The sequence below is a fragment of the Salminus brasiliensis genome, chromosome 10 (assembly GCF_030463535.1).
Source record: "Salminus brasiliensis chromosome 10, fSalBra1.hap2, whole genome shotgun sequence".
NCBI lineage: Eukaryota > Metazoa > Chordata > Actinopteri > Characiformes > Bryconidae > Salminus > Salminus brasiliensis.
In genome coordinates, this window is record NC_132887.1 from 15,811,443 (window position 1) to 15,837,150 (window position 25,708).

Below are 25,708 nucleotides of genomic sequence, written 5' to 3' on the forward strand. Positions count from 1 at the left end.
AAATCACAGGCTGTTGCAGTAATGGCTGTACTGTTAAGGAGGGTAATATATTGTAAGGTTGGGCTGGAGGCAGAAAGCACCTGAAGCTTAGCCAGTTCTGCTCCTTCTATTTAAGCAGAAGGGTTACAGCACTGGAAACATCAAAAACACAACACTTCAGTCTGCCTTTTAAAATGGCCCAAATCTATATCTTAGCCTGGCTGACACCATGACTGACCATCCAATACTCTCCAAAACACGAAAACCTATCCCTTAGAACCTCAAAACAACACAAACTCCTAAAAATCCTTTCTTTAACTAACTACGAAGACGAAGGCACCCACAGAATGATGAGAGTGCTCGTATGCCACATTATTGTGACGAAATCAGCAAAGTTGGATAGAAATGAACATAAACAATACATCATACAGACTAGATTTTGGAACATTTCTGTGAAGATTTGATTGTATTCAGTAACAAGAGTGTTAGAGAGGTCAGGATGTTGGATGATCTTCACACCAACCCATCCCTAACTCACCCCAAACAATATTACAATATAGATGGAGCACCGTTATTCCAGAGCCCACAGTTCCACTGCTCCACAGCTCGGTGGGGGGTGCCAACAGGCTCTTGTTCCAGAGAGTCCTATTCTATTGGCAGAACTACTAGACTACAGAGACTAGACAAGCTGTGTGTGTGCATTTGCACATCTGTTTGTTCAGAAAAGTTCAGAAAAGCATTTTAAAAGTTAGATGTGAACATAAACGATCCTGTATCTTACTGAGTTATTGTAATGTTTGCAAATTCATTATTTTTAGCGTTTTATTTCTTATTATTATGTCTGGTTTATGAAGAAGGCAAAATAGAAAGGTGTGGATGTTTAATGTTTTATGTTTTTTTACAAATGGAAATCATGATTTTGGTTGGTGCAATTTTGATGCAATACATAATTTATTTAATGACATTTTTAGTGACAAAATATAATTAAAATAATTGTAAAAAATAAGCTTTTTATTTCTAACATTAATTTATAAGTTGGGTCGACAAAAGTGTGTCCTCTAATGGAAAAATCATTTATATAACTGATGTTTTAGAGAATCAAGTCTCTTTACAGGAAACCTGAGATTGGGGTCGCGCGTTTCCCTCCTCCTGTTCTCCCTGGTGACTCTGAGGTGGCGCCTCGTTTGTATGAAGTCTCAGCAGCAGCTCGGTGTGTGCGCTTTATCCAGCGATCATTTTAAAGTTTACTGTTTTTCTCTCTTCTCTCTCTCTCACACACACACACACACACACACACACACAAACACCCCCCCCCCCCCTCTCTCTCTCTCTCTCTCCCCGGTGGTCCGCTGGGGTAGAGCATCGCGCGCCCTGCTTCTGCCGCCGCCTGCACCGAGCACCGAGCGTTGCGCGCGACGTCTGATGGAGAGACCAATCGCGCGCCGCTCCGATTTTTTTTCCCACCTTTGTGTTTCTCTCCCCCCAGCCCAGTCTCCCCCCGTCTCCCCTCAGTCTCCCCCTCCTCCTCCTCCTCCTCCTCCCTCCCTCCCTCAGCATCTCTAAAGGCTACTGAGTGAGAATCGATGGCGCAGAGGCCCGCCTGACAGGACAATAAAACCACAAAGAAGCGGTGAGTGGGGTTTTCTCTCTTTATCTCTCCCTCTCGCTCTCCCCGTCCTTCGCCTTTCAAGTTACGGTGGGAGATTTCTTGGCTCGGGGGCTCGGGGGCTCGGCGGCGGAGCCCGGCATGCGGGCTGATATTCACAGCGGATTTTGAACAGCTGCCTTTTGTTGGTGTGAGGCAGCGGGTCTGTGTGTGTGCGCGTTTTCACCTCCTCAAGACATGAGCTGCATCCCAGCGCTAAGCTAAACTGAGGAGCATCAGTGTGTTATGCTAACGCACGCTCGCTACCACGGCGTTACGTGAAGATGGTACTGAGAGGGTGGGAGAGAGAGAGAGGGAGAGAGAGGGGGTGGGTGGGTTGGTGATGATGGAGGGAACAAACGGTGAAAGTCACTTTCGGTATGATGTTATTAGGGTCTCAAACACTTTCCCCTCCGGGTCTGGCCGTTTATTGTGGCGCTGCGGCACTCACACACACACACACACACACACTCTCTCTCTCTCTCTCTCTCACACGCGCGCCGTTAAGGGTCTCGGCTCGAATGCGGCGGCGGCGCGTGAACAACAATGTGATGGGGGGGTTGAGCTGAGGAGGAGGTCTAAGGAGGTTCTGCCTGGCTGAAAGGACCTCCCCTAGAAGAAAAACACGACAGGCAGACACAACAACAAGGAGCAGCCTGCGTGGTGTCTCTCAGCCTCTGGTTTTAAATGGTGTCCCCACGTTCCCCACCAAGGCGAGTGGAGAAATGCCCTCGGTGTTCTCAGGCCAGTGTGTGTGTGTGTGTATGTGTGTGTGTGTGTTTTTTTGTGTGTTTGTGCGAGCAGGAGCTCCAGAATGTCATTATGGTGAATGCAGAGCACAGTCTTCTCATGTTATTATCACACGCCTAGCCTGGGCTACAGCCTAATACACTGTGTACTAATAGACTGTTGACCACTGTGTGAACCGTGATGCCAGCCCTGAAGGTCGCTGTTGTTTAGAAGGTATCAGACGGTGTTAACTGCATAGCTTATTTGGATCGCATGGTATCTAACCATCCTCATTGCTGAGTGTCTGTTGGTGAGCAGACACTCTCCTCTTTTGCTGGTGTTAATGACTTTCTGCCAATTCTCCCAGGTCCTTTTTTTAAGTGAGAAGATTGTGATGTACCTGCTGTGGGACTTCACGGCCCGCTACCTAACCCTAACGGCCTGGCCCTGGTCCAGAGCCAGTCCCTGAAGTGTGAACATGAGGCGTCCACCAACTCTCTCGCCCTGCTCTTAATGGAGCCGCTGTTTCATGAGGTGAGCCTGCATGTATTTCACACCGTGCTACGGTCTAAGCACTTATCCTCATGTTCTGGGCCAATACATTGGGCCTCATTCACCAATATCTTCCTAAGACTTTTCTTACGTTTGTTCTTGAGAAAGGCCCTAACAAAAAAACTACGGCAGATTCATGATGTGTTCATATCACGCAGACCGGCTCTTTTCTTAAAATTATGATGATTCCACTGTCCTTGTAAATTGAACAAATCTCAAATAAAACACTGGTGAATGTCAGAATCATTGCCTGAGTTGGTCTTAAGAATAAGTTTGTACTTAAGACCTGTTGGTGAATTAGGCCCATTGCTGACACAGATGTGCACATGCACACACACAGCTTGTTTAATTCTTGTAGAGAAGTACTGCCTCTGTGGAGCAGATAAACATGCCAGACATGGGATAGAAGGGTAGAACCCCCCCCCCCAGTTTTAAGATGTGTCCTCTGGAATTATGGTGCTTCATCTAATACTTGTGGGATGAGCTGGGAGTAGGGAATGAGGTGGGGGATCATCCAACATCCTGACTTCACATCCTCAAATCCTCACAGTATCCCCTGGACAGTAGAAACAGTTACTCCAACAATAGCAGGATAAACTGTTTTTCACCATTTTTCACCATTTATATTTATTTTGTTGTAATGTCTGATATACACTGTATTTTCTATTGATCTCTTCCCATCTGCACTAATGTTTACCATTTCACACCCATGGTCTATTTGTTTCGAATAACTTGAGGTTTGAATGTATTACTGTACTACTACTTATTATAGCAATGGTTACCAAACCTGCTCCTGGAGATCTACCAGCCTGACAACCTCAGTTGCATTCTGTGTTGACCTCACCTGGTGCCCCTAATTATTGCCTTTGGAAGTCCATGGTTAGCTAAATGGGGTGTGGTAGATTTGGGTTGGGTTGAAACCTGCATAAAGATAGAATTCCAATAGGATAGTTGGTGAACATTAATTTACAGTATCATCTAGAATAGAAGTACTTTATTGATCCAGGCAAAACTATGACTGCATAGAGTAATGGTTGGTGATCCTGGACATATGAATATACAGTATCCTAAGGGTTAATCTTTGATGTGTAAGTTATTCATTGTATATCCATTATGGAATGCATACATACACTTAAGGCCTAATTCCTTTTGTCCTTCGTGGTGTTTCTAACAACCTTACATGTCCTGCATCTCTCACACATGCTTCAGTTGAAATGGAGGATGAAGATGGGACATGTTTACTTGATGTGCTGTGGTAAGTGCTGCCAAACTCTCCTTGCACAGAAAGTACTAGAACTGGGATGAAGCTTAGGCTTCTGCCTCAGATGGGGAGTTGGAAAGTCATTTTTCAGTGACAGATGTTTTGCTATGCAGGATTCATTGTAATCAAACCTCACTGGACATTAATAAATGTACGTGTTAATCCTCTTGTTCTCTGAGCGAAACGTTGTGACTGATTTATGCTTTTGTCTGTTTTTTAAAGTGATCCACAAGCTCTGAATGACTTCCTTCATGGGACAAAAGAGGTACTTATCTCTGACAACATAATAATTATAGCTCCTTAAGTATTCCTTAACTAATTAGTGTCAGTCTAGCTGTTACACTGTACCCAATCAAGTAATTTACATGTAAAAACATCATTTAATATTAATTTACTAAATTCACAGGCTTACCAGCAAGTAAAATAATGTATTGAGTACATAGCAATTTATTATATTATGGTAACATAAAGCTCAAGCCTTATAAATTGTACACTGGTACTGTTTGTGAATGAGAAAGCATATTTGGGAAATAGATGAAAGAGTCCGGTAAACCCTCCCTGCAATTAAACATCTCTCCTCCCCTCTGTTCAAGCAGCTGCTGAGTGGAGACCTGCTCATTAATTCCTCCTCTGGGGAGCCATCCCTGTTCACAGACACCCCGGTAAGTCTGGGCCTCTGTCCCTATGGAGGACATGGTAGATGAGGAAGATTTTTTACTAGTACTAGCTCAGCATCACCTATCTCACTCTTTCTCTTTCTAAAACCACCTACTGGTAAGTTGGTTACTACTGAGAGTAACAGTGCTCTAATTAGTGGTTTCAAGGAAAGCTCACTATTTTATCATCATGATTTTTATATATCCACATTTCTCAGCTGATTACTTGTTCACCTTTCTCTTTCTGCAGAGTCCTGTGTCTTTGTTGGCAGATGATGCTGGTTCGCATGACACGCCTACCTCAGGCTGTGTGGATCTCTCCTTCTTGGATGAGGCCTTGCTGGCTTCGCCAGCTGGAGGAGAAGATTCAGAGGAGCCACACGATGCCTCAGAAGTACAGGCAGAGGTGCCACAGCAGCAAGAGGAAAATGAGGAGGAAGAGGAGACGTGCGACATCTTGCAGCAAAGTCTCCAGGAGGCTGACATCACTGAGCACACGCTAGCGTTGGAGGCAGGTCTTGCCCAACCTGGAGAACCCTTGTCGCTTTACCCTGCTAGTTTGCCTCTTCCTTCACCGACATATCTGTCCAAATCACTTAACATCTCTGGGGTCACTGCCTTGCCCAGGGACACACAGGTTGCAGTAGACCCTCCGCAACCATCCCTGTTAGCTGTTGGACCAGGCTGTCCCTCGCTCAAACCTGCAGCACCCCAGTTAATGGGACTGCTACCTGGGAACGTATTCCCTGCACCTTCTCCTGAGACTTCTTTCTCCTTGAGTCCTGCACAGGGCTCCAGCATGATCATCCGTAAAACCCTACCTAGCCTTGCTGGCCGCCAGTTGATGACCCCTGCTGTTAGGACCACAGCAGCTCCAGAGATCATACTGCAGAGGGCTCCTCTGCCCATTCAGCCCAAGCTGCCAGTAAACATTCAGCCTAGGTTGGTGCAAATTAGCCCTAAGCCATCAGGGCAGAAAACATCAGCAGGACTTACTTTTATTCCACCAGCTGCATCACAAAACATCCTGCTGTCCACTCCTGTGGCCTCCAAGCAGCCTCCATCATCGCATCCGTCTGCACCCACACTAAACAAACCTGTCAGCCTCCAGCTAGTCAACCAAGGGGGCTCCATCGTCATTCAGCCTCAAGGCCTCTTTCAGGGCCAAAGTCACTTCCTTTTGCCTAGCCAAAGCTCTGTAACTGTGGCCCAGTCTACAAGCACTGCTAGGCCTCTTCTCACTACAGTGAGCAATCAGATGCCAAGCGGAGCCCCTCCAGCAGGACACCTCGTTGACGGCTCACAGATTGTGACGGTACGCCCTAGGCATCTGAATTTCAGCCCTGTATTTACAACTCCTACTGGCCAGCTCACGCTTAGACAAGGAGCTCTCCTGTCAGGGCCCCTGCAGCTTCAGTCAGCACCTCCTACCGTCTTCCAGATGCCAGCACAGCTAACAGGGGCCTACACTCCACATCAGCAGGGGCAGCATGGTGCTGTGGTCCACAGCCCTGCCTTAGGAAACCAGATCACCTTGATCAATAGCCCCAGTGTGCTCACCCCTGATATGACATCCATATCGATAGTGAACGGGCCATCAGTGGTGCAGAGCCTGCCCTTTGTGTCGCAAGCACAGAGAGTTATGGCAGGAGGCCCCGAGGAGCAGCTAAGTCTTCCACAGACCCCGGTGCTTCTCTTGCCTGAACGACCTGGAACAGATAAGACTGAAACAAACGAGCAGCTCCAAAGCATCTTACAAGTGAGCTCCCTTTTGTCACTCTACTGTTTGTGTTTTTTCTTGTTGCTGTTTGCTGAGTGGTCTGGGCATGGTTGCACAATATTTACCTGCCATTTTTATACTTATTCCAGCAGAGTAGACTGTCTTCTCCAGCCTCGGTCCAGCCACCCATTGCAGAAATGCACTCACAGCCTTCTCCAGTGGTCAGTCTTCTGCAAGCACCACCAGAGAGCGCTCATAACCCTGAGCCTCTTGCATCGTTACCCAAACACCTAATTACCCAACCAGAGAATCAACAGACTGCTGAAGAAGACCATAGTCCTCAGAATCAAGCCTTTATACATCATCTCCAACAGGTAAACCAGATGCTTGAGGTGTCACAGGCGAGACAGAATAGGCACCCTAGAATAAGCTAGCCTTACTCAAGTCAGACTGTTTTTTATTCTTTCTGCCCACAGCAAGCACTTAAACCTTCAGCCTCTGCCGAGTCCTTGTCCGAGACGCTGTTAGTGGATAGTCACATCTCTCCTGCAGCCAGTGAGACAGAAGCTTCACCCATAGCCCTGGCTGTGTGTGGTCAGTCCGATGCTCTCTCTGTTCTGTCTGAGTGTGGTGGGATGCCCACCCCAGCACATTCTGGGTCAGAGCACAGTGACATGCTGTCCTCGCCACCTATTCTCCAATGCGCTGGAAGCACCCCTTCCACCATGTTCCCTACACCTCCTCTTTCAGACAGACAGCCTGTGGCCTCCTCTACGTTCATGGCTCTCAGCACAAACCCCCAGGGTCAAGAGGAATCTGTGCCATGCCTGAGTCCATCTGCTCCAGAAAAGATGTGTGTGTCCGAACAACAGCCTGTATCCAACCCTGCTTCTACTGACATTAGTAGAGCTCAGCAGCACGTGAAGCAAAGCAGTGAGTAGGACGAACCACTACAACAAACCTCAGAACAGAGGTCTTCAGCCCTAGTTCTGGAGATATGCTTTCCTGTAGTGTTTACTTCCAAGCCCCTTCTAACATTTCAAGCCCACCCACTCTGTTTTTCCCTGAACCTTAGTGCTTCTGATCAAACCAGTCAGGCACTACTGAAGACATTCATTAGCTGAAACAGTTGTGGTTGCATCATAGGCTTCTCCAGGAGCAGGGTTGATGGTTGGCTTAGGATGTATATGTTAGGATGTGTATCTCTCCAAGCAATAAATGATAGGATTTCAACTCACCTTAAATATATTAAACCTAACAACTCACACTCATAAAAAAGTTAGGTTCCTAAATTGTTCTTGTTTAAAACATAGAGCTGTAGAACAATATTTAACATTTGCACCTAAGAATGAAAAAGACTGTCTGTAAGATCCCCTGCATAAGATAAAGGTTCCAAGCCAAGCCAAAAAACATTTTGCTAGTTCAGACCATGCCATCAGCATATGATGATATGGATGGAGACTGAAGAGAGGGGAGAGTCCAGGCTGCTTGTGGTAGAAAGCGATTCTAAAAGGGAGGAGACAGGGGTTGTAAAGATTTGTCATGGACACATGAACAAGGTAGAGATGGTTAAATATTTTAACACCCATTTATAAACCTTTATTTTAAAGACTGAGACATTCGGTATGACGGCTAAAAAAAACAAAACAAAAAAAAAACAGGGATATAACCTTTAACGTATTACAGAGCTTTGCTGGATGTGCACATCTATCTATGAGACATTAGGTTTGAAAGGAGTACTGAGAGCCTTAGCATAAGGTAAAGGATTTGCAACCTGCGTCCAGCCTTAATTTTTAAGAATGTAAGACAATAAAAAAAGTCACTGCTTAGGTTATATGTCACATAAATGGAAATCAACAGTACATTTGAATGGAATAATTTTGTATCACAATTTACATCTACCTATATAGCTTACAGCATTTTGGGCCCACGTGTTAATTTTATAAAAAAAGAGAATGTGGATTTGGACCTTTTAAGTTTTATTTAAGTTCTGCGGGTGATGTTTCCTTTTTATCTGTATCAGATCTCAGAGCTCCTGGCGTGGTGGCTGAGAGTGAGCTTGTCTCGCCAGACCTTCAGGAGAGCCACAAAGTTGTGTCATCACAGGGCACTCAGATGAAGACCAATATTCAGGTTAAGATACCAGTATGCAGACATTGTTATTTACTAAAGTTCCCATGATGTGACTAACAGACATGGGATTAGATATGACCTGACATTGTATGCAGCGTTCACAAAGTGTTCTGTTTGCCGGCTTGGTCTCTCTGCTTCTCTAGGTGCCCTCTGTCAGTGTGGAGGGAAAAGAAAGTCTCACTCTAGCAATGCGGCAGCACAGGTAAGCAGACGTTCATTAAGATCAAAATTCTTTAGGAGAGTTCAAGACATGGCAGTTCAGTCAGAATCTAGGAATTAATTTCAGAACACAGGACCTAATGCAATCACCCAAGACGAATTGGAATCTTGGTCTTAAAAAATATTTTTTAGGCTCAAGAGATAACATGGTCAAAATGTCCCTTTCATGTGTGTCATTCCCAGGATTAAGCAGCAGCTTTGTTTGGACCACAATGCCATTCTCAATCCAAACACTCGTTCCCGGTTCACTTCGCTAGAGGATGCACTGAGACAGCTGTTGCCCTACCATACCTGCTCCAGAGCCTTACCCAACCAAGCTGATCTGATGACAGGTTAGGCCCAGGTCAAGTTGCTCATCCAAGACCTCTAAACTGCTAGTAATTTAAGACTGACATAAATCACCTGATATGCAAGAGTTCTGTCTTGTGGAAATTCCTTTGGCTTTTTTTTTTTTGGATATATATGGAGGCTTTTGTTACCATCTCATCTCTTTACTACAGTGAAGCAGATTTGAAATGAATACTGCACATCACTGAGTCTTCCTTATCTGTCTCTGCGCAGTGGATAAGCAGTTTGAGAATGTATCAGGGCTGCTGCTGAAACGTACCTCAGACATGCTGAACAAGTACAGGAAACTCTTACTGGCAGAATCCCAGGTGAGCCAGAGCATCACACGCCTCCTTTGCTAAGCTGCCTGCCACATCACTCTAGGGCATTTCTCTAGGTGTAGAAGAAAACTTATAGGGCTGGTGAAAAGCATTTCAGTGGAAAATCATCATTGGCATTACAGTTTAGTCTTAGACTAGGCTTCATCTGTGTCTTCACCAGCCTACAGTATCACACATCTTAATATACACCTTAAGAATGGCTGCAAATGCTTTGTTTTTTAATGGTAACAATTCTAAGATGATCACGAGAAGACCAGGCTGAAAAGTCCTTGTGTAAATATCCAGCTAACATTTGGTCCTCTAGACATAACCTGTAGGGCTGTGTAAGAACCTGGTGAGATAATGTGTATCACGACATAAGATTTACAGTTCACTATGTTTTGATTTATCATAGTATAAAAAAACACCATCATGTGCATAAAATCTGAGTAAAAGAACTGTTTACTTTTCATGAAATCAGATTTCATAAAAAGTCTAGGGTTTGGGGCTTTAACCATCACGCACCAGTGCCTCAAATTCAATGGTTCTCAATGTTTCTATTAATATCATTGTGATAACACAGCTCAGAAATACGGTACACGTGTTTCCAGAATCTGCAGATCCCGCCCCTTTGACTGCATTGTAATGTCAGATCGTACGTGACTCAGATCCGGAGTTATGCGGCTATGAAGGCAGGTTGAGATACTGATCTTCCTCTCACCATGTCTTAACTGGTGGATTTGTGTGTCCATCACCTGCCTCTAATCTGTAATTGGAAGATTCACACGTTCATCTATGAAACTGACTAATTAAAATATTGTAAAAACTGTCTCTCGCAATAATAGACTTTGGTAAACTCATTTCAAGCACCAAAACAGTGTGTCTGCATGAGGAAAGGCATGTTTTTACAGGTATTATAAAAAAATCCTAAAATCAGACTTACATTTTTCAGGTTCTTTAAGAAGATATGCAAATATGCAAATTGAGAAAAGATGCAAAAGTGGAGAAAAGGCCTTTAGACTCCAGAAGGTTTAAACACAACACAGAATGAACCGCTGTCTGCTACCAATCATTACATGTAACTATTCATCAAAAATCAATACTGTGTTTTAGAAAATCGATACTGTGTTTTAGAGAATCGATATTGCAAAACATAATATTGGGATTCTTCAGTATATCAGTATTTTCTAACTTGCTTACTGATGAACACCTGATGAAGTCAAAGACACTAAAATGAAGTGTAATAAAAAGCAAAGAAAGTTGAGAGCAGATTTCCTGTATAAACATTTGGACATGATGGCTGAAGATAAGCGATCTTCCCTGGCAAATGTTATATTTTTAATAAGAGCATATTTTAACCAACAAATTCATTCATATTTTTATGGACATGAAAAGTAGACATGGATGCAGGAGTAAATTCCTGTGGGTCTGGCTGAGTGAATAGATGAATAAGAAATTAGACTGAAGAATTCAGAGTTCTGAGCTGCAGAAGGTGAACTTATGGGTATTAGGTGGAAATATAAAATGAAGGCATTTTCTCACCATAAAAGCGCTGTTATTGATCTGTACAGCAGGAGAGTCCATCAGCAGAGATGGTGATGCTGGAGCGGCTGTTCCTGCAATCAGAGAGATTTTCACTGGGGGAGGAGAGACGCAGAGCCAGGGGAGATCCAGGTCAGTTTTGTTGTTTTTCATAACTCCATGTGAGATCCAGATTCTTACAGTTAATTAAGAGCACTTTTACTTCATAGATAGTCTGATTTGCCAAGTAAATGACTTCTGAGAAAGTAGCGAACAAAAGGCATTCTTCCATGATTGCTGACCAGACATTTGTGGATGTATTTTGAGGTTTTTACCTACTTAATGGATGTAAAATCACTGTCTGGTAAAGTGGAGTAAAAACTGCATCTTTCTGATATATTTTACTTATATTACTCAAACCCACAAAACACTTCTAGAAGTAACTTCACTGCCTATCACTTCTACCACATACTGATACACCAGAAGTGCTTCTGCTATGTGTACATGAGCTCTGTTCTAATTGGCAGTCCTGTGCTATGTTTTATTCAAAAAGCAGGCCTGGCTGAAACACTCCCTATAACTTTGGCATAATTGGGTGAAGTTGAACTGCTGCTTTTTTTTTTTTGTGAGTTTAAAGGGGAAAATTAGGTCTAGGCGAGATGATATTTATTGTTATTATGGCTAAATGTCAGAGTGTGCTCGTTTAAGTAAAATGTGATTATCGTCAGTATTTCTCATTAGCCCTGTGTAATTGGATTTTGTATACCTCAGGGTGTCAAACGTTGCATATAAAGCATTAGGTCTATCACGGTAATTACGTTATCGGTTTATCGAACAATATATGGACATGACCTCGGTTTCTGCTGACCTGTATATTGCTCTTTGTGTTTAATTTGTGAGTAGAGCCTATTACTATGAATGAGCAGGTATGATTTATTTATTTAGTATTTTTATTGCAATGTCTGAATATTCTTAATTATGAAAAGTTCATTGCTCTTTAAAAGGGTGTAATTGTATTATTATGCTATATTATCATTATATCAGCGGCATTAAAAAGGTCCTAAAATGACAATAATGTCATTTATAGCAGTTATTTCTATATATTTATATTTTTTTTCAATAAAATAAAATAATCTGAATAATAATAACTAAAATACTTAAAAATACTGTTTTATTATACTGACTGTAATCAATTATTTCATATTTATTAGTATTGTGCTTTTGTCATTGCCAGCAATAACAGCAATGTATCTCACAGAATAGTGAGATCCCCTTGCTCTCAACAAACTATAAATCAGTGCTGCTAAATCTTATCATCTGTGCACCATTTGGTCGTTTCACAGAGTCGTTCCTGATGTCCTTGCGTAAAGCCTCATTGCATCACAGCATGGTTCCCTCAGGCCGTGCTGACGCCTCAAGCAGTCCTCCTTCTCCACCTGCGTGGGCTCTGCACTCGGACAGGCCTCCGGGCCTTAAGACCTATCGCTCCAGAAGCAGGGGGGCACTCCGCCTCACCATCAAACATGAATCAGGATCGCGCAAAGTCATCCACAACTCAGCCTGCGATAACCCGCACGGCCCCTTGGGCCACAAGCGTACCTCTGCCGGGCAGCTAACCAACGGAGGAGGAGACACGCAGGAGAAACCAGAAGCGCTTAAGCCTCCGTCGCTCAGTCCCCCAGAGAGCAGCTCTCAGCCTGTGCAGCAAGCAGTGGGGAGATGTCATACGGACACAGAGACAAGCAGGACAGCCTGCGATTTGCAGGAGCTCCCACATTCCACGGACAATTCGGAGTGCACAGCTGCAAGTCCAGAGAGTTTACTTCCAGAGCTTTGTCCTCCAGAGCTCAAACGGACAAAGCTGGACTCTTCAGACACACTGTGTCCAGGTTCCTCTCCGCTGGTGGAGGACAGCGGTCTTAGCGAGCACCTGCAGAGCGCCATAGACAGCATCTTGGAGCTGCAGCGGTTGCAGGGCCCAGCCGCCGGGGTCAAACCCAAACTACAGCAGAGCCACTCACTAGAACAAGCAGTCAGCTGCATGCTGGAGGGCGAGCTGTAACACACAGAAGACCCCCAGGACAAGAACAAGTGCCATTTTCACCATTTACTTTCCTGCAGCTGAATATACAGTCTAATGCAAAAGTTTGGGTAACCCTTTTCTCAAATTACGTGTTGTTGATAAGTGACAATAACTTAACATCCTCTACAGAGAAAACACCTCTGCATATTCTTTACCACCACATTATACGTGGTGTGCAAAAGTAATGGCACACACACAGCACTGTGCGGAGGTATAGAGGCACTGACAAAGTATGTTGGGCCTCGTTTTCCAGTATCTTCCCAAGAATTTTCTTAAAAATGTTCTTGAGAAAAGTCCTAAGACAAAGTCTACGTCAGATTCATGAGTTTTTAAACAGCAGAATTGTTCACAGCAATGCTCTTATAATGATGAATAAGAAAACACTGGTAAATGTCAGACTCTTTGTTAGAACTGTGGAAGTGGATTTTAGGAAGACATTTATTTTTAAGAACAGTTTTACTGTAAAAACTGCAAAAGTGCAAGAAAACAAACAAAGTAAAAAGTATTGTTGTATTTCTTGTTTGGAAGAAAAGAGTTGAGCTTTTATGAGCTAGTTTTAATAACAAAGCTTAATTCCAGATATCTCCTGGATGCCCCCAGCCAGTGCGTGGGTTTGTTAAATTCCACCACTTCTTTGTATTATATTATTTGTATTTATTTTAGTATTAGTGTTTTACTGAGCAAATAAACATTTACTGCCCAGAAATATTTTCAATTCGAATTGTCACAGGTGCCAAAAGTACAGCACAGTACTGTATATAAATAGTTTTATTTTTGCCAATATAACCATGTTTATATTTGTCTCCTGTAGAGGACCTGTTCACTTATATTTCCATTCAGGAAATCAACAAAATGTGTAATTTTAACAAGAGTGCCCAAACCTTTGCATAAGACTGTACCTTGAACACTGTCTGGTGTCCAGAGAAGACGCTAACTTCCTTAATTTGCCATCTAAGAGGGGTCTACCGTTAACCGTTTCCTTACAGGCACGAGATCGTTCCTTGGAACAAAGCACTGGAAGTGAACAAGTTCAATAAATAAGTTGATAATTCTAAATGTAAAAAGTAAAGTAGCAGTTAGAGGTTGGAAAATCTGATGTGCATCAATTAAGTGGAGCATTTTGTTTGAAACATGCACCACTGTAATTTTTTATATTCTTATTGGTTTAGTGTTACGGAATCCTCCAATGTGCTTGATTTGTGCCAACATCAAAAACGGTGTCAGTTACATTTGCAGAGTGCCTGTGTGTATTCTTGTCTTTTTGAATGTATGTATGTACGTATGTATGTGTGCGTGTGTCACAAGTATGAGCTTATGTATGAAGGGGAAGAATTCTTGTGGTTATAAATAGATATATATATATAGATATATATACACACATATATATAGATTATATAAATACACTACAGTTTAAGCAAGTTTGTAAAATGGAGATTCTCACACTTCCAGGTGTGAATAATCTGCAGGTGACTGTACATGAAATCCGTTTCAGCTTGTTTACCCCCAAAGAACGTGTGCTTCATTCTGAAATCACCAGCAAAAACCTACGACTGCATCAGTGAGATTTTAGTCTTTAAAAGGAATCGTCTCCAATTCAAAAATCAACAAAAAAAATGTAAAGAACATCATCCAGATTGGCTCGCGTCATTACTGTGCTGCCAGCTGTGATGCAGATGCATCTTCCCATTTTACATCACTGTCCGGACGGTTGACAAGGAGACAAAAAAAAAAGAAAAAATCTAAGATACTTTAAAGAAACAAGCAATAATTAATAGTTGGTCTGAAATGTGGTTGTGCCTCATTCAAAACGTCTAGTCCTTTCCTTTTGTGTTTGTTGGTTTGTCCTTTATCAGCTGGCATTAGAAAAGTGGTCAAATACTAAAGCACCAGTAGACTTAGATTCAACACTGGGCAGTTGATGCAAATTGATATAAAAAATGGTGAGATTAAGTTTAAAATGTTTCCTGACAATCTCAGTTTTTTGTTTGGAGTTCTCCACAACCATTTCCATACAGAGCTAGTCCTGCATCATTAGGTTGTGGGATTGCTGTGGCCCCATTATTTACTTATTTGAGCGCGGCCTGATTTATGTAGTTGGAGACCTCACTCCGTGTACTAAAGCTTTGTTTAACGATTCACCAAGTCAAACATTCATCGTCTTCATCGGACCTCAACCACAGATCTGCAGTGTTACTCCTTTAAATTGCCAATTTGATATTCCTCCCCAACATGCTATGCACTAATCTAGATTTAAAACCAAGTCAATACAACGCACTTCACCCTGTAAAACTGTGACCAGCCCGAAATGTGACAAAAGGTACCACTTTTGCAATGTATGATGTCATTTTGTTCCTGGATAGTAACATTTTTTTTTCTCTTCAGTTTACTACTGTGAACTTGGTAGCATGTGTTGAACACAGCTTCAGATTACGACACATTTGACTGACAGATTGTTCTGATGCCAAAATCAAAGAGGCCTTAATTTCGCAGTACCAGATTGTAAAAAAAATAAAATAAAAAAGTAACAGGAAAAAAAAAAATTAATGTAAAATCCTGACTATTGATTCCTGTGAGCCAATGTAATGTTAGTGATTCATTTAAAACATATAAAGAGAAAGATCTTTTTGTACACATTTTTACAAACTATTTATTTAACTGTGATTTTGTAAATAATAAAAAGTAAAATGGTGAATGGAATTGCTCTGTGTTGATCTGTGTGTTGAAATGGGGTGAGCCATGGGGTGAGCAGAAGTTCTCATGCTTTCCAAAGCACTCTCACAAAAGACACGTCTTAACATTAAATAATTCTTTTTTATTAACTGTTTAAGGAAACACAGCAGCTTTTAATGGGGTTACATCTGGATAAATGTAAATAAAATTAAACCGTAGTGTTTCTTCTTCAGTCAAATCAAAAGTATTTTCCGTGCTCAAATGTGGAAATCAGTGTCCTCTTAAAGGATTACAGGTTTCAGGACCAACTTCCTTTTATTACTGCTCACAGAGCCGCATCTCTCTGGTTGGATGAACCTTTATATCCTCAAGTACGTCACAAATCAGAACTTGATCACGTTGCCTTCACACAACAAGCCAAATCATGGATATGTCCCTGGTCAAGACAGGGGTAAAGAAAAATGGTCTGTAGTTAGAGGTGTCCTGACTGACCAGGGGCCGTAGAGGAATGCAAAATAAAGGAGTGGTCACATCCTTCCATACCCTACATTCAAACTGGTTAAAGGTTCATCAACCAGAGAGCCTAGAAGGTTCTGAAAACCCTGCAGGTGAGTTAACCGTAAAGAAGTGTCCAGTTTATAGTCATGTCAAATCTATTATAAAAGACTGACAAATAGTGTAACAGCAATTATTCAGATGTGGGGCAAGAAAAGAGTATTAGGACCACAATCAAGAGCCCCATAAGGCAAAACAACTGATTTAACCACACGCTTATTCAAAATATTTAATAGGGCCACAAACCTGCAGTAATTTTAGACTACATACATTTTATTTTAAGTTATTTTTAAGAAATTAGGTCGGTTTGGGCTGTTTAAAATATATCGATTTCATTTTCTGGAAAGCTGAGAACTGTTCTCCCACCACAAATATTTCTTTTTTCTAAAGGAGTGTGCACATAAATGTCTTTAACCCTCATCTTCCTTGTTTTTTTTTTTTTTCTTTCTCCGTCTTCTTGCTTAGTGATCCGCCATTCACCACAGTGACTTCCAGGTCCAAGTGCGAGAGCCTCTGGCTAGTCTCTTCAGTCTTTGCACTACCGCTAGGCTCAGCTCATACAGGATTCGGTATTGGATCTGGCACTAGCCAGGCCAAGTCTCCATCTCTTTGGAACACACTGAAATGACATCACAGGTTTTGGGGTGAGACCGCCCGGGTCCGACCCACACCGCAGTGACCCTCCTACCTGCAGGGAGAAACTGCAAAGTCTGCTGTGCGAGAGAGGAGCACGAGGGGGGGAGGGAGGGGGGTATTGGGTGGTCTGCGTCAGTTCAGGTTGATGACCAGGTCCTTTCCGTACTTGCGCAGGTACTTTTCGTGGTTGTGGTCCACAGACCACAGAGGGGGAAGGTGGCTGGGCTGCATACTGGACAGGAAGTGCTGGCGCCAGCGGCGCTCCAGATCAATCAGACCTTGCAGCCCGTGTTCGGCGTACGCTCGCACGACCTTCAACCCGTGTGGGACGTAATGCTCATTAAATATCCTGCAGATGCACAAAGATGGACCAGAGGTTAGGGAGCCACTGAGTGCCACGCAATTACAGCAAGTCAGAAAGTTCTGTAAATTAGTGATTATCAAACCTTCAACTCTAATCGATCCCAGCTGATACTTTTAAATACTACCTTCAGAAGTTGTTGATTAGCTTAATGGAGGCAAGGTAGATTTGTGATGGAGGTAAAACCTAAAGGAAGGTAGACCTCCAGGGTTGTAGGAGACCACATTCCAAATAAGTCCTATTCTAAACATCTGCATTTTACCTCCAATCTGCATCAATTAGGCTACATTCACACTGCAGTCAAAAAAGGGATTGAAATTTACTTTACTGCCCAAAGCCATTTTTATTTGTTTGTTCAGATCTTAAGATAAATATGCAAAATACCAGTGATCCACCCTGGTACCACCATTCAACAGGTGTCTGGTTTCTTTACTTAAGATTAATAGAGCTCTTTCAAATTATGCCTCAATCTGCTGAATAAACGACTACTTTATACTCAGAGGACAAACAGTAGACACCAAAATGATCTGCTGAACAATCTTTTCACTCTTTCACTTAACTGCCGTGAAGAAAAACACAAGCAAAGAGACTAACTCTGTGCGAGGATTAACACACTCTTTTCCACACATTTTAAGTAAATTTAAGGAGCCAGTAGATTTCTCTCATTAGACACTGCTGTGTTTATCTGTTTTCACAGCCAGCACACCCTCCCTCATCCTCCTAAATGAAAGACAAAATTTGTAACCATGGTAACATGAAGTATCTTGACGATACCGCCTTAAGGGTTCTGCTCTGATGATTCACCGGGAGAGTCAGGTGTCCTTGAGCAGGAAAAAAAGCACAAAACTGTGCAGGAATCTGACCCTTCAGGACTGGAATTGCCCATCCCTGGTCTACTCTGTCTGACAGAGTGGTTCAGCTCCCCTGCCAGGTCAGCACTCAATAGCCAGAATGCTAGCTAGCGCCCTCTGCCCTAAACCTGTTTGCTGTAGAAACAGAAATATACTTTACAAAAAACCTTGCCATTTTTAGCCGTTTAGCCCCATTCGTCTGCATAGCACTCGCTCAGGAGCGCCCTCTAGTGTTTTCACATTTAGTATAATGGAAGAAACAGGCAGATGCCAGACTCCTGAACAGACTCTGGTACCAAGAGATGACCACATGCAGACTCTGCTTGTCAGAGGAGTCTGTCCCAAATGCGCATGTTTAAACCAAGAGCCCTCTTGCTTCCTTCTTGCCCTATAGGTCTACAATTTTATTTACACCAAACAATTTATCCATTTTAAAATGATACATTTTATATATGCAAGTTATACATATTCAATAGCTGGAGCAATTGTTTAACCATGTGAAAGTTTCTGCTCTGAAAATATTTTACTAGTTTTAAAACACAATTTTTTTGATCGATTTTCAATATTTATAGCTGTTCATAAATTGAGGGTCAAAACATAACCAGTATGCTTCCCTAAGGGCAGAATTATTGTTAATGTGCATTAGAAAGAGTCTAAGCAAACACTCTTACTAACTCTGGGCTGTGTTTTCCAAAGCATCTCAGCACAAAGATGATTCTTAAATGGCCTTGTGAGCATCACACACTCTTGACCAGTTAACGTGATCTTAACTTGTCAGTGCCCAGCTTAACTTGTCAACAGCATGTTCATGTCAATGCTCCCTTCTCTCACCTGGTCTCCAGGTTAGCAACTGTCTGTAGCATTTCCTCTGTGACTTCGCCTTTCTCTTCTGTGACCAAGCCTTCCTCCTCTATGACCACGCCTTCCTCCTTCTCAGAGAAGAAAGTGCGGATGAGTGACAGGAGCTCGTCTCGTCTGGTGTCCGGCATGCTCTCTCCAGCGCTGAGGAGGGCACGGGCAGCCGAGCGAACCCGACGGCGGTCAGAATCTTCCAGCATCCTCACCCCTTCCTCACAGCCCTGAGGGGCAGAGTACTCATCAGCCAGCTGCTGCTTTAGGAAGCCATCATAGACATTGGACGCTGCATGACAGGAAGTACACAGCAGCAGGATGTCATGGGAGTTGTGGTCCTTCATCTCGGCTGGGAAGTGGCGTCTGTATTCGTGTGGAACGATGTTCTTTCTGATAGAGAGAGGACAATGTAGCTCAGATTTGATATACACATACACCATATAAGGAAAAAGTATTTGGACTCCCCTCATTCAGGTTCAGGTGTTTTAGATAACGGGTGTGCCATGCAATCTCCACAAACACTGGCAGAAGAGCAAGTTTTACTGAAGCTCTCAGTGACTTTAAAATGTAGCACAGTCATAGTCAGTGCCACCTTAACTGCAACAATTTCTGCCTTGCTAGAACTGCCCCAGCCAACCATAAGTGCTATTATTGTATCATTCAATCTTGTGGAAACCCTCGAATAGTGAAGGCTGTTATAGCCACAAAGGGATGATTTTGCAATAAAATAATCAATATATTTGTTCATAAGTGTGATGGTGCCTTGCCCATAGTGTGTGTAGATACACGGTGCAGAGGACAAACCTGATGTAGGACTCTGCTTTTCCACACACCACACACAGATTTTCTTTTGCTGTTAGGTAGTAGTCCTTCTGTGAGTCGGGACGGCCTGACGGCTCAAACAGCAGACGCACGATAAAAGGTTCCTCGCTGATCAGCTCTGAAAAGGAGAGGCAGAGGCATTCATCAACACTATGCAGACAGCAGTGCATGAGACTGTTTTGAAAGCTTTGTTGACAAATTCAGGTCATTCACAACACGTCTGCTTAAGGAAGTATCAAGTCAGTTTATTTGTGAGAACGTACCTCCTATTCCTTTGTCGAGGTACCATTTCGCCTTTTTCTTGTCACATGTACAGAGTGGTTGGCCATCGGGCGCATGAAGAAAGCAGTTATCATACAGGGGGGATTTCCTGGGGAGGCAGAGACAAAAAGTGTGATTTACTTTTTGTAAAGAGTGATCTCACACTCTGATTAAAGGGCAATTGAAAATGCACACTCAACAGGCTGTAATAGTTTGCTTCTTTCATTTAGCCTTGAACTGAAGCTGAGGCTAATGTAGATTAGTAATTAAAGTAATAATAACTGCACCAAAGTAATGGGTAAACATTGCGACCACATCAAAAGTCCTCTCAACAGGCTTTGTTTATATAGTTTTCTATGTTGTAGGACATATAATGAGTAAAACTGACAAAAGAATGGACAGCATTTAAGGTTTAAGATAGACCTACTACGATTGTGCAAGATCTGCTGATATGGGAACATTATGGAGACTAATTGTACCTGAATCAGCATTACTGGCTACAAATTACAGCATCATTTCTCTGGATCACAAATGCAATAAAATGAAAAATGCTGGAGTACAAAACACACATTTCCCAACATTAGCCAAATCTGTCCAGAGCCAATATTTTTAAAGCATCTGCCAAGATCAGGATGATGGCACATCTCTTCATCAGAGCAGTCATTAGCTCTTTAATTGGATCTGAAATGGGGGTCTGCATTCAACACAGAAACTTTCTCTTTGAGCCTGAACCAACCCACAGCACCACGTTGAGAGTCTAAACTAGACACCTAAACCCTACTCTAAAATGGCAAAAGAAAACCTGATATTTATACTAAACGTGCCAGTTAAATTACTGTACAGTGACAAATAGGATGCATTACACTATGGGTAAATAATATTAAAAAAAACTAAAATGCTAACAGCCACCAGAAGTAATGTGATTTTTGTATGGTTAAACTTCCCGTAATTCACAGCTTCTCAAATTCCACCTTCAACACTCTACTGCTTTTACCATCTGTTGCTCTTACCTAGCTGAATATCCAACCCCAAGAGGTTTGCGCTTGTTTCTGCGAGGGTCTGGTACTTGCTGGTCTCCAGACTCGGGACTGTCCACAGTAGACCTGCGGTTCCTGCGCCTGCGCTCACCCTCGTCTCCTTCACTACGTGTCCTGAACGGTACGTCTACCAAACCCTGGCAGGATGAGGCCAGCTTTGAGTAGGCGGTCTCCCCCTCACTTAACATACAGGGTTCAGAGTGGAAGCCCAGCATGTAGAGAAAGAGGGAAATGGACACCTGGGCATCACGTGCTGCATACACCATCTAGCACAAGCAAAGAGAACGGACAAGCCCATGAGGTGAGTAACGACATTTGATCAGTCAGGTTAACTGGATTTTTTGCTAACTTGTTCCTTCCAGAATAACCTCAAATCTAAAAATCTTCATTTTTGACTCAGACTCCAGAGTACTTTTCACATGCATAGTGCCTGCTTTCACTAAAACAAACATTGGATCAACTAGATCGAGTATGGGAAAGGGGATGAGGAGAGGTACTCCACCTGCTGCTGGGTTAGGTGCTCAGCCTCCCAGTTGCTACAGCGCAGCTCCAGTGATTTGTCCAGGCTGACGTTGAGTAGGTCTGCAGCCAGGGACTTTAGACTTAGTCCATTATTCAGCACAGCATGCCTTCATCATCCAGAGGACATGAGCACACATTCACTTAATCTCATCTCACCAATATTTCATAAAGAGAAAACTTCATACTGAAGTTAAAATGTGTGCAACACAATCATCACTAAAGGTCAAAGAGATCTACTAAATAAATGCAAAACTAACAGATCACTGTGAATCTTGAACCAATGTTACACTGGTAAATTCTCTATATACATATACGTTAATACTGTCAATGTGTATCGGCATGATATCAGCAGAAACTGCTGGATTCAATATTAAAATGGAAACAAAGAAAAACAGCCCAAAACACCACAAACACTCACTCAAAAGTAGCTCCTTCAAGCTTAGTAGGTTTTTAAAGAGGACATATCTGATCTATATCTGTCAATACTTAATATTTCAATATCAGCTTGGGGAATAACAAAAAAATGTCTTTCAATGCCAGCCCTACTCAACCTATTATTTAAAATAAATAAATAAATAAATAAATAAAGAGTCGCTATATGCCCATAGAAAATATTCTATAAGGTTCTTTAGGCAAGTGATTATCAACCCTGCTCTGCACATTTTAGTGTTTACTTTGCTCCAAACACATCTAATTTAGCTAATCAGAGAATTAACAAGCCCTCACTGAGTTGAAGGTAGTATTATAGAACAGGAAATCACTATACGTTCAGGATAGGCTGTCCTCCAGGTCCAAGGTTGAGAACCACAGCTTTAGGCATTGATTGTAGACTTGTGAATAGGATTCTTGCCATTGCTAAGGGCTTCTTCAGTTTGAATTGAAACCGCTTATAGTATTCTTTAGGGTTCTGCTACTGTAACAAGTCTCAGAACTATACAGACCCTTCATTTATTTTTAATGAAGCATCATTATGCTTTAATTTCTGAATGAGAGCACATTCCTGAATTATCATTACCTTTGTCTAAGGGCCAGGTATCGCAAGTCCACCGTGCACACCAGAGCCAGGCCGTGGTCATGGGCCAGGCGCTTGCCATCCTCATAACAGCCCACCCCCACCTTTAGCACATGAGGGTCCCGCAGGACCTGCAGCAGGCCATTGGGCAGAGACAGCTGGGCATCGCGAAACGCCAGCAGTCTGACCAGCATACAGCGGCCAGAATACGTAGCCATTTGGAGCAAGGACACCGCACATGCTTTCCCTTTGATGGACACCTGAGGGCAAGACAAACAACTTGTGAGGGAGGACAATTTCTAAGAGCAGGGGATTTTTCAACTCCCAACACTTGTAGAGTCCCTCTTACACGCATGCTCTTTACCCATTCACAATCCAAACCCAGAACAGGAAAGACAGCCAGGTCCTTTTGGAACGACGGCCAGAGTTCATCCCATTCTTCTGAGGAGCTCACCACCACCGCTGGGACCTCAAGCAACTTCTCGATAGATGGCACTGAAATACATGTCAGAGTTTTTGGAGGTGGTAGTGGTGGCGGTGGCGGTGTGGGCTTAGGTTGTAATTGTTGAACTGGAGCTGTAGTACATTCCACAGGTCCGAGCTGTTCCACAGGCAGGGGGTTCTGCTTTTTGGGGCTTTTCAGGGCTTTTCTCTTCTGTGTGTATATGGTGTGCCACAGGAACAGGCCTCCAAGCATAGCTCCTAACATGGTGGCCACTGCTGCAGTGAGGGTACTCTGTCTGGACATCTTTAAGGGTTGCAGCAGTTCTCTGTTAGGACATCATAAACAGGTTAAGGATAGGGTGATCATACTAAAAGTAAATGCATTTCACCAATTTCTGAACTTTCTACACAAATCATAACATTTGAAACAAACAATGTCATTAGGAGTGGTTTGAGGACTTCTTTACTATAGTGGTGATAGAAAGCAGGGGTTAAGATGTTTACAGCACAGATATTTGTGGGTTTAGATAGTAAATAAAAGGATAAGGCATTGTTATATTACATTTTGAGGGCAAAACAGTGGAGAACCAGGGTGTTGTATTTTGCTTTACAACATCCTACATATAGCACTACCTCTTCACCATTAAAAATGTTAAGCCAATATCTCTAATTATTGCAAAACAGTCTCAGGCACCAGACTTAGTTACTGTTACTTTGTTTACATCTTACTTAATTATTAAATCTCAGAACTATACAGAACCATTATGCTGTCATTTCTGAATGAGTGCACATACATACATATATATATACATACATATATATATATATATATATATATATATATATATATATATATATATACATATATACACACATATATATTTAAAAGACTAATATATATATATATATATATATATATATATAAAAGACTCTCTCTCTCTCATATATATATATATATATATATATATATATATATATATATATATATATATAGTCTTTTAATGGTGAATTTTTCATTAGGCAGGTTGTCACTTCTTGTCATGGGCACCACCTGCTGTGTGCCCCCCTGCGGATGCAGTTAAAGGGGAGAATCTGAAGTGAACTTCTTGAGGGGGGTTTTCTATCCCCCCCTTAAATGACAGAAACCACCCACCCTGTATTCAACCCAATATCCAAAGGAACTGCTGCACCGGTTAAGGTGGAATAGGACATTCAACCCCCTGCGAAAACAGCAGAGAAACACTTCTACGAGCTGCAGCAGCAGCAGCAGCAGCAGCTCAGTAGCTAGCTAGCCTACCTGGATCACAGCAGGGCTTTGGATTAGGAGCCAGTAAACAGCGACCGCTTCAGGGAGCGAGGAGGAGCAGGACGGCGCCGTTACCACCAACCGCTACTCAACGTCTAATGTAACGTTACATGGAGTTTTACAGCGCTCCACAGAGACTGTATCTGTGATTACACTCCTGTATTTGCCTAAATTGCTTGACCTACGCTGAGAAACTGGGGTCTGAAACGTTGAAAAGCTCCAAAGCGACAACTAAAGTGTCCTCCGTCCACAGACTGTTAGAACTGAAGCGAGGGAGGCTCAGGGCTCCCCAGCAGTCACTCATTCTCCTCGACAGTGGCGTTAACTGAATGTAAGTTCTCGAAGTGTGCTGTAAACACAAGTATTAGCTACTATTCTGAGTTTAGTCTCTTTCTCCGCATTAAGTGTGTGTGCTGGCGTAGCGCTAGCTAGCTAGCTAACGTTACCGTTCCAGCCAGCTCCTGGACCTGGTGAGTCTCTAGCAACGACTCCTGCACGCGCTCGCTGCTGTAGCTGTAATGCAGCTTTATGGAATTAGCGCCCAAACGCTGACAGCACCAGATCCCTTCATATCCTCTCAGGCCACTGTGGAGCGATCATTAGCCCATATAACGTTAGCTACTCACCCGGAGCTGTGAGCGCTGTGATCCAAACCTCACTAAATAACACTGCACGCGCGCACACACACATGCGCGCGCGCTCTCACTCTCTCACTAACACACTCGCTTTGGTTGGGATAATGAACAGCTGCAACGCTTCTTCTTCCGCCTCTATATCTACCACATAACTGAGTGTAGCGCTCACACCACAGCGCCCCCACAGGCAGACGGCGCTTCAGTGCTGATAACAACAGTAACCTACACATCCCACTGAAACATATTTCCATCACACTCCAAATGTAGTGAAGGTTAGTGTCTGAAGTTTGCTTCTTAATGGTGCACTCTCTTCTTTAAATGACAAATCTTGAATGTTGTTGGAACTTTGGGAAAATGGTGAAGATGGATTTTTGGGGGACGGTTCTTTGAGGGGTTTCCTTTGCTTAATAACAGTTTTCTTTGCAGTAGCCATTCATTCATTCATTCATTCATTCATTCTCTTATCCCCTTCTTCCTGATCAGGGTTACACAGAGTCCGGAGCCTACCCTAGACAGGGCATCAGTCCATCGCAAGGTACCACACACCCACACACACCCATTCCTAACACTCACACTTGGGGGCACTTTGGCACAGCTAA

General features: G+C 42.8%; 2 protein-coding genes across 7 annotated transcripts; one reads left to right on the forward strand and one right to left on the reverse strand.

Moving 5' to 3' along the window:
* The first annotated feature begins 1,371 nt into the window (after positions 1-1,371).
* LOC140564214 (BRD4-interacting chromatin-remodeling complex-associated protein) lies at positions 1,372-15,816 on the forward strand. Of its 4 annotated transcripts, none has more exons than XM_072689449.1 (14): positions 1,372-1,609; positions 2,721-2,887; positions 4,115-4,160; positions 4,389-4,431; positions 4,763-4,828; positions 5,073-6,581; positions 6,692-6,916; positions 7,019-7,475; positions 8,566-8,687; positions 8,819-8,877; positions 9,078-9,226; positions 9,456-9,550; positions 11,113-11,215; positions 12,406-15,816. In XM_072689449.1, the coding sequence occupies exons 3-14, from the start codon at positions 4,120-4,122 to the stop codon at positions 13,122-13,124; spliced, it is 3,588 nt and encodes a 1,195-aa protein (XP_072545550.1). In that variant the 5' UTR covers positions 1,372-1,609; positions 2,721-2,887; positions 4,115-4,119; the 3' UTR covers positions 13,125-15,816. The 4 variants fall into 4 exon arrangements, with proteins under 4 accessions (XP_072545550.1, XP_072545553.1, XP_072545552.1 ...); XM_072689452.1 differs by having other exon boundaries at positions 8,566-8,675; XM_072689451.1 differs by having other exon boundaries at positions 6,695-6,916.
* A 120-nt stretch (positions 15,817-15,936) lies between these two features.
* On the reverse strand, positions 15,937-25,229 carry exd2 (exonuclease 3'-5' domain containing 2). 3 transcript variants are annotated; one of them, XM_072689455.1, is made up of 9 exons: positions 25,101-25,229; positions 23,089-23,494; positions 22,728-22,984; positions 21,693-21,819; positions 21,164-21,456; positions 20,156-20,262; positions 19,875-20,010; positions 19,050-19,460; positions 15,937-17,355 (listed from the first exon to the last, which is right to left on the reverse strand). In XM_072689455.1, the coding sequence occupies exons 2-9, from the start codon at positions 23,470-23,472 to the stop codon at positions 17,139-17,141; spliced, it is 1,932 nt and encodes a 643-aa protein (XP_072545556.1). In that variant the 5' UTR covers positions 23,473-23,494; positions 25,101-25,229; the 3' UTR covers positions 15,937-17,138. The 3 variants fall into 3 exon arrangements, with proteins under 3 accessions (XP_072545556.1, XP_072545554.1, XP_072545555.1); XM_072689453.1 differs by having other exon boundaries at positions 23,074-23,494; XM_072689454.1 differs by lacking the exon at positions 25,101-25,229 and adding an exon at positions 24,466-25,092 and having other exon boundaries at positions 23,074-23,494.
* Between the last annotated feature and the right edge of the window lie 479 nt (positions 25,230-25,708).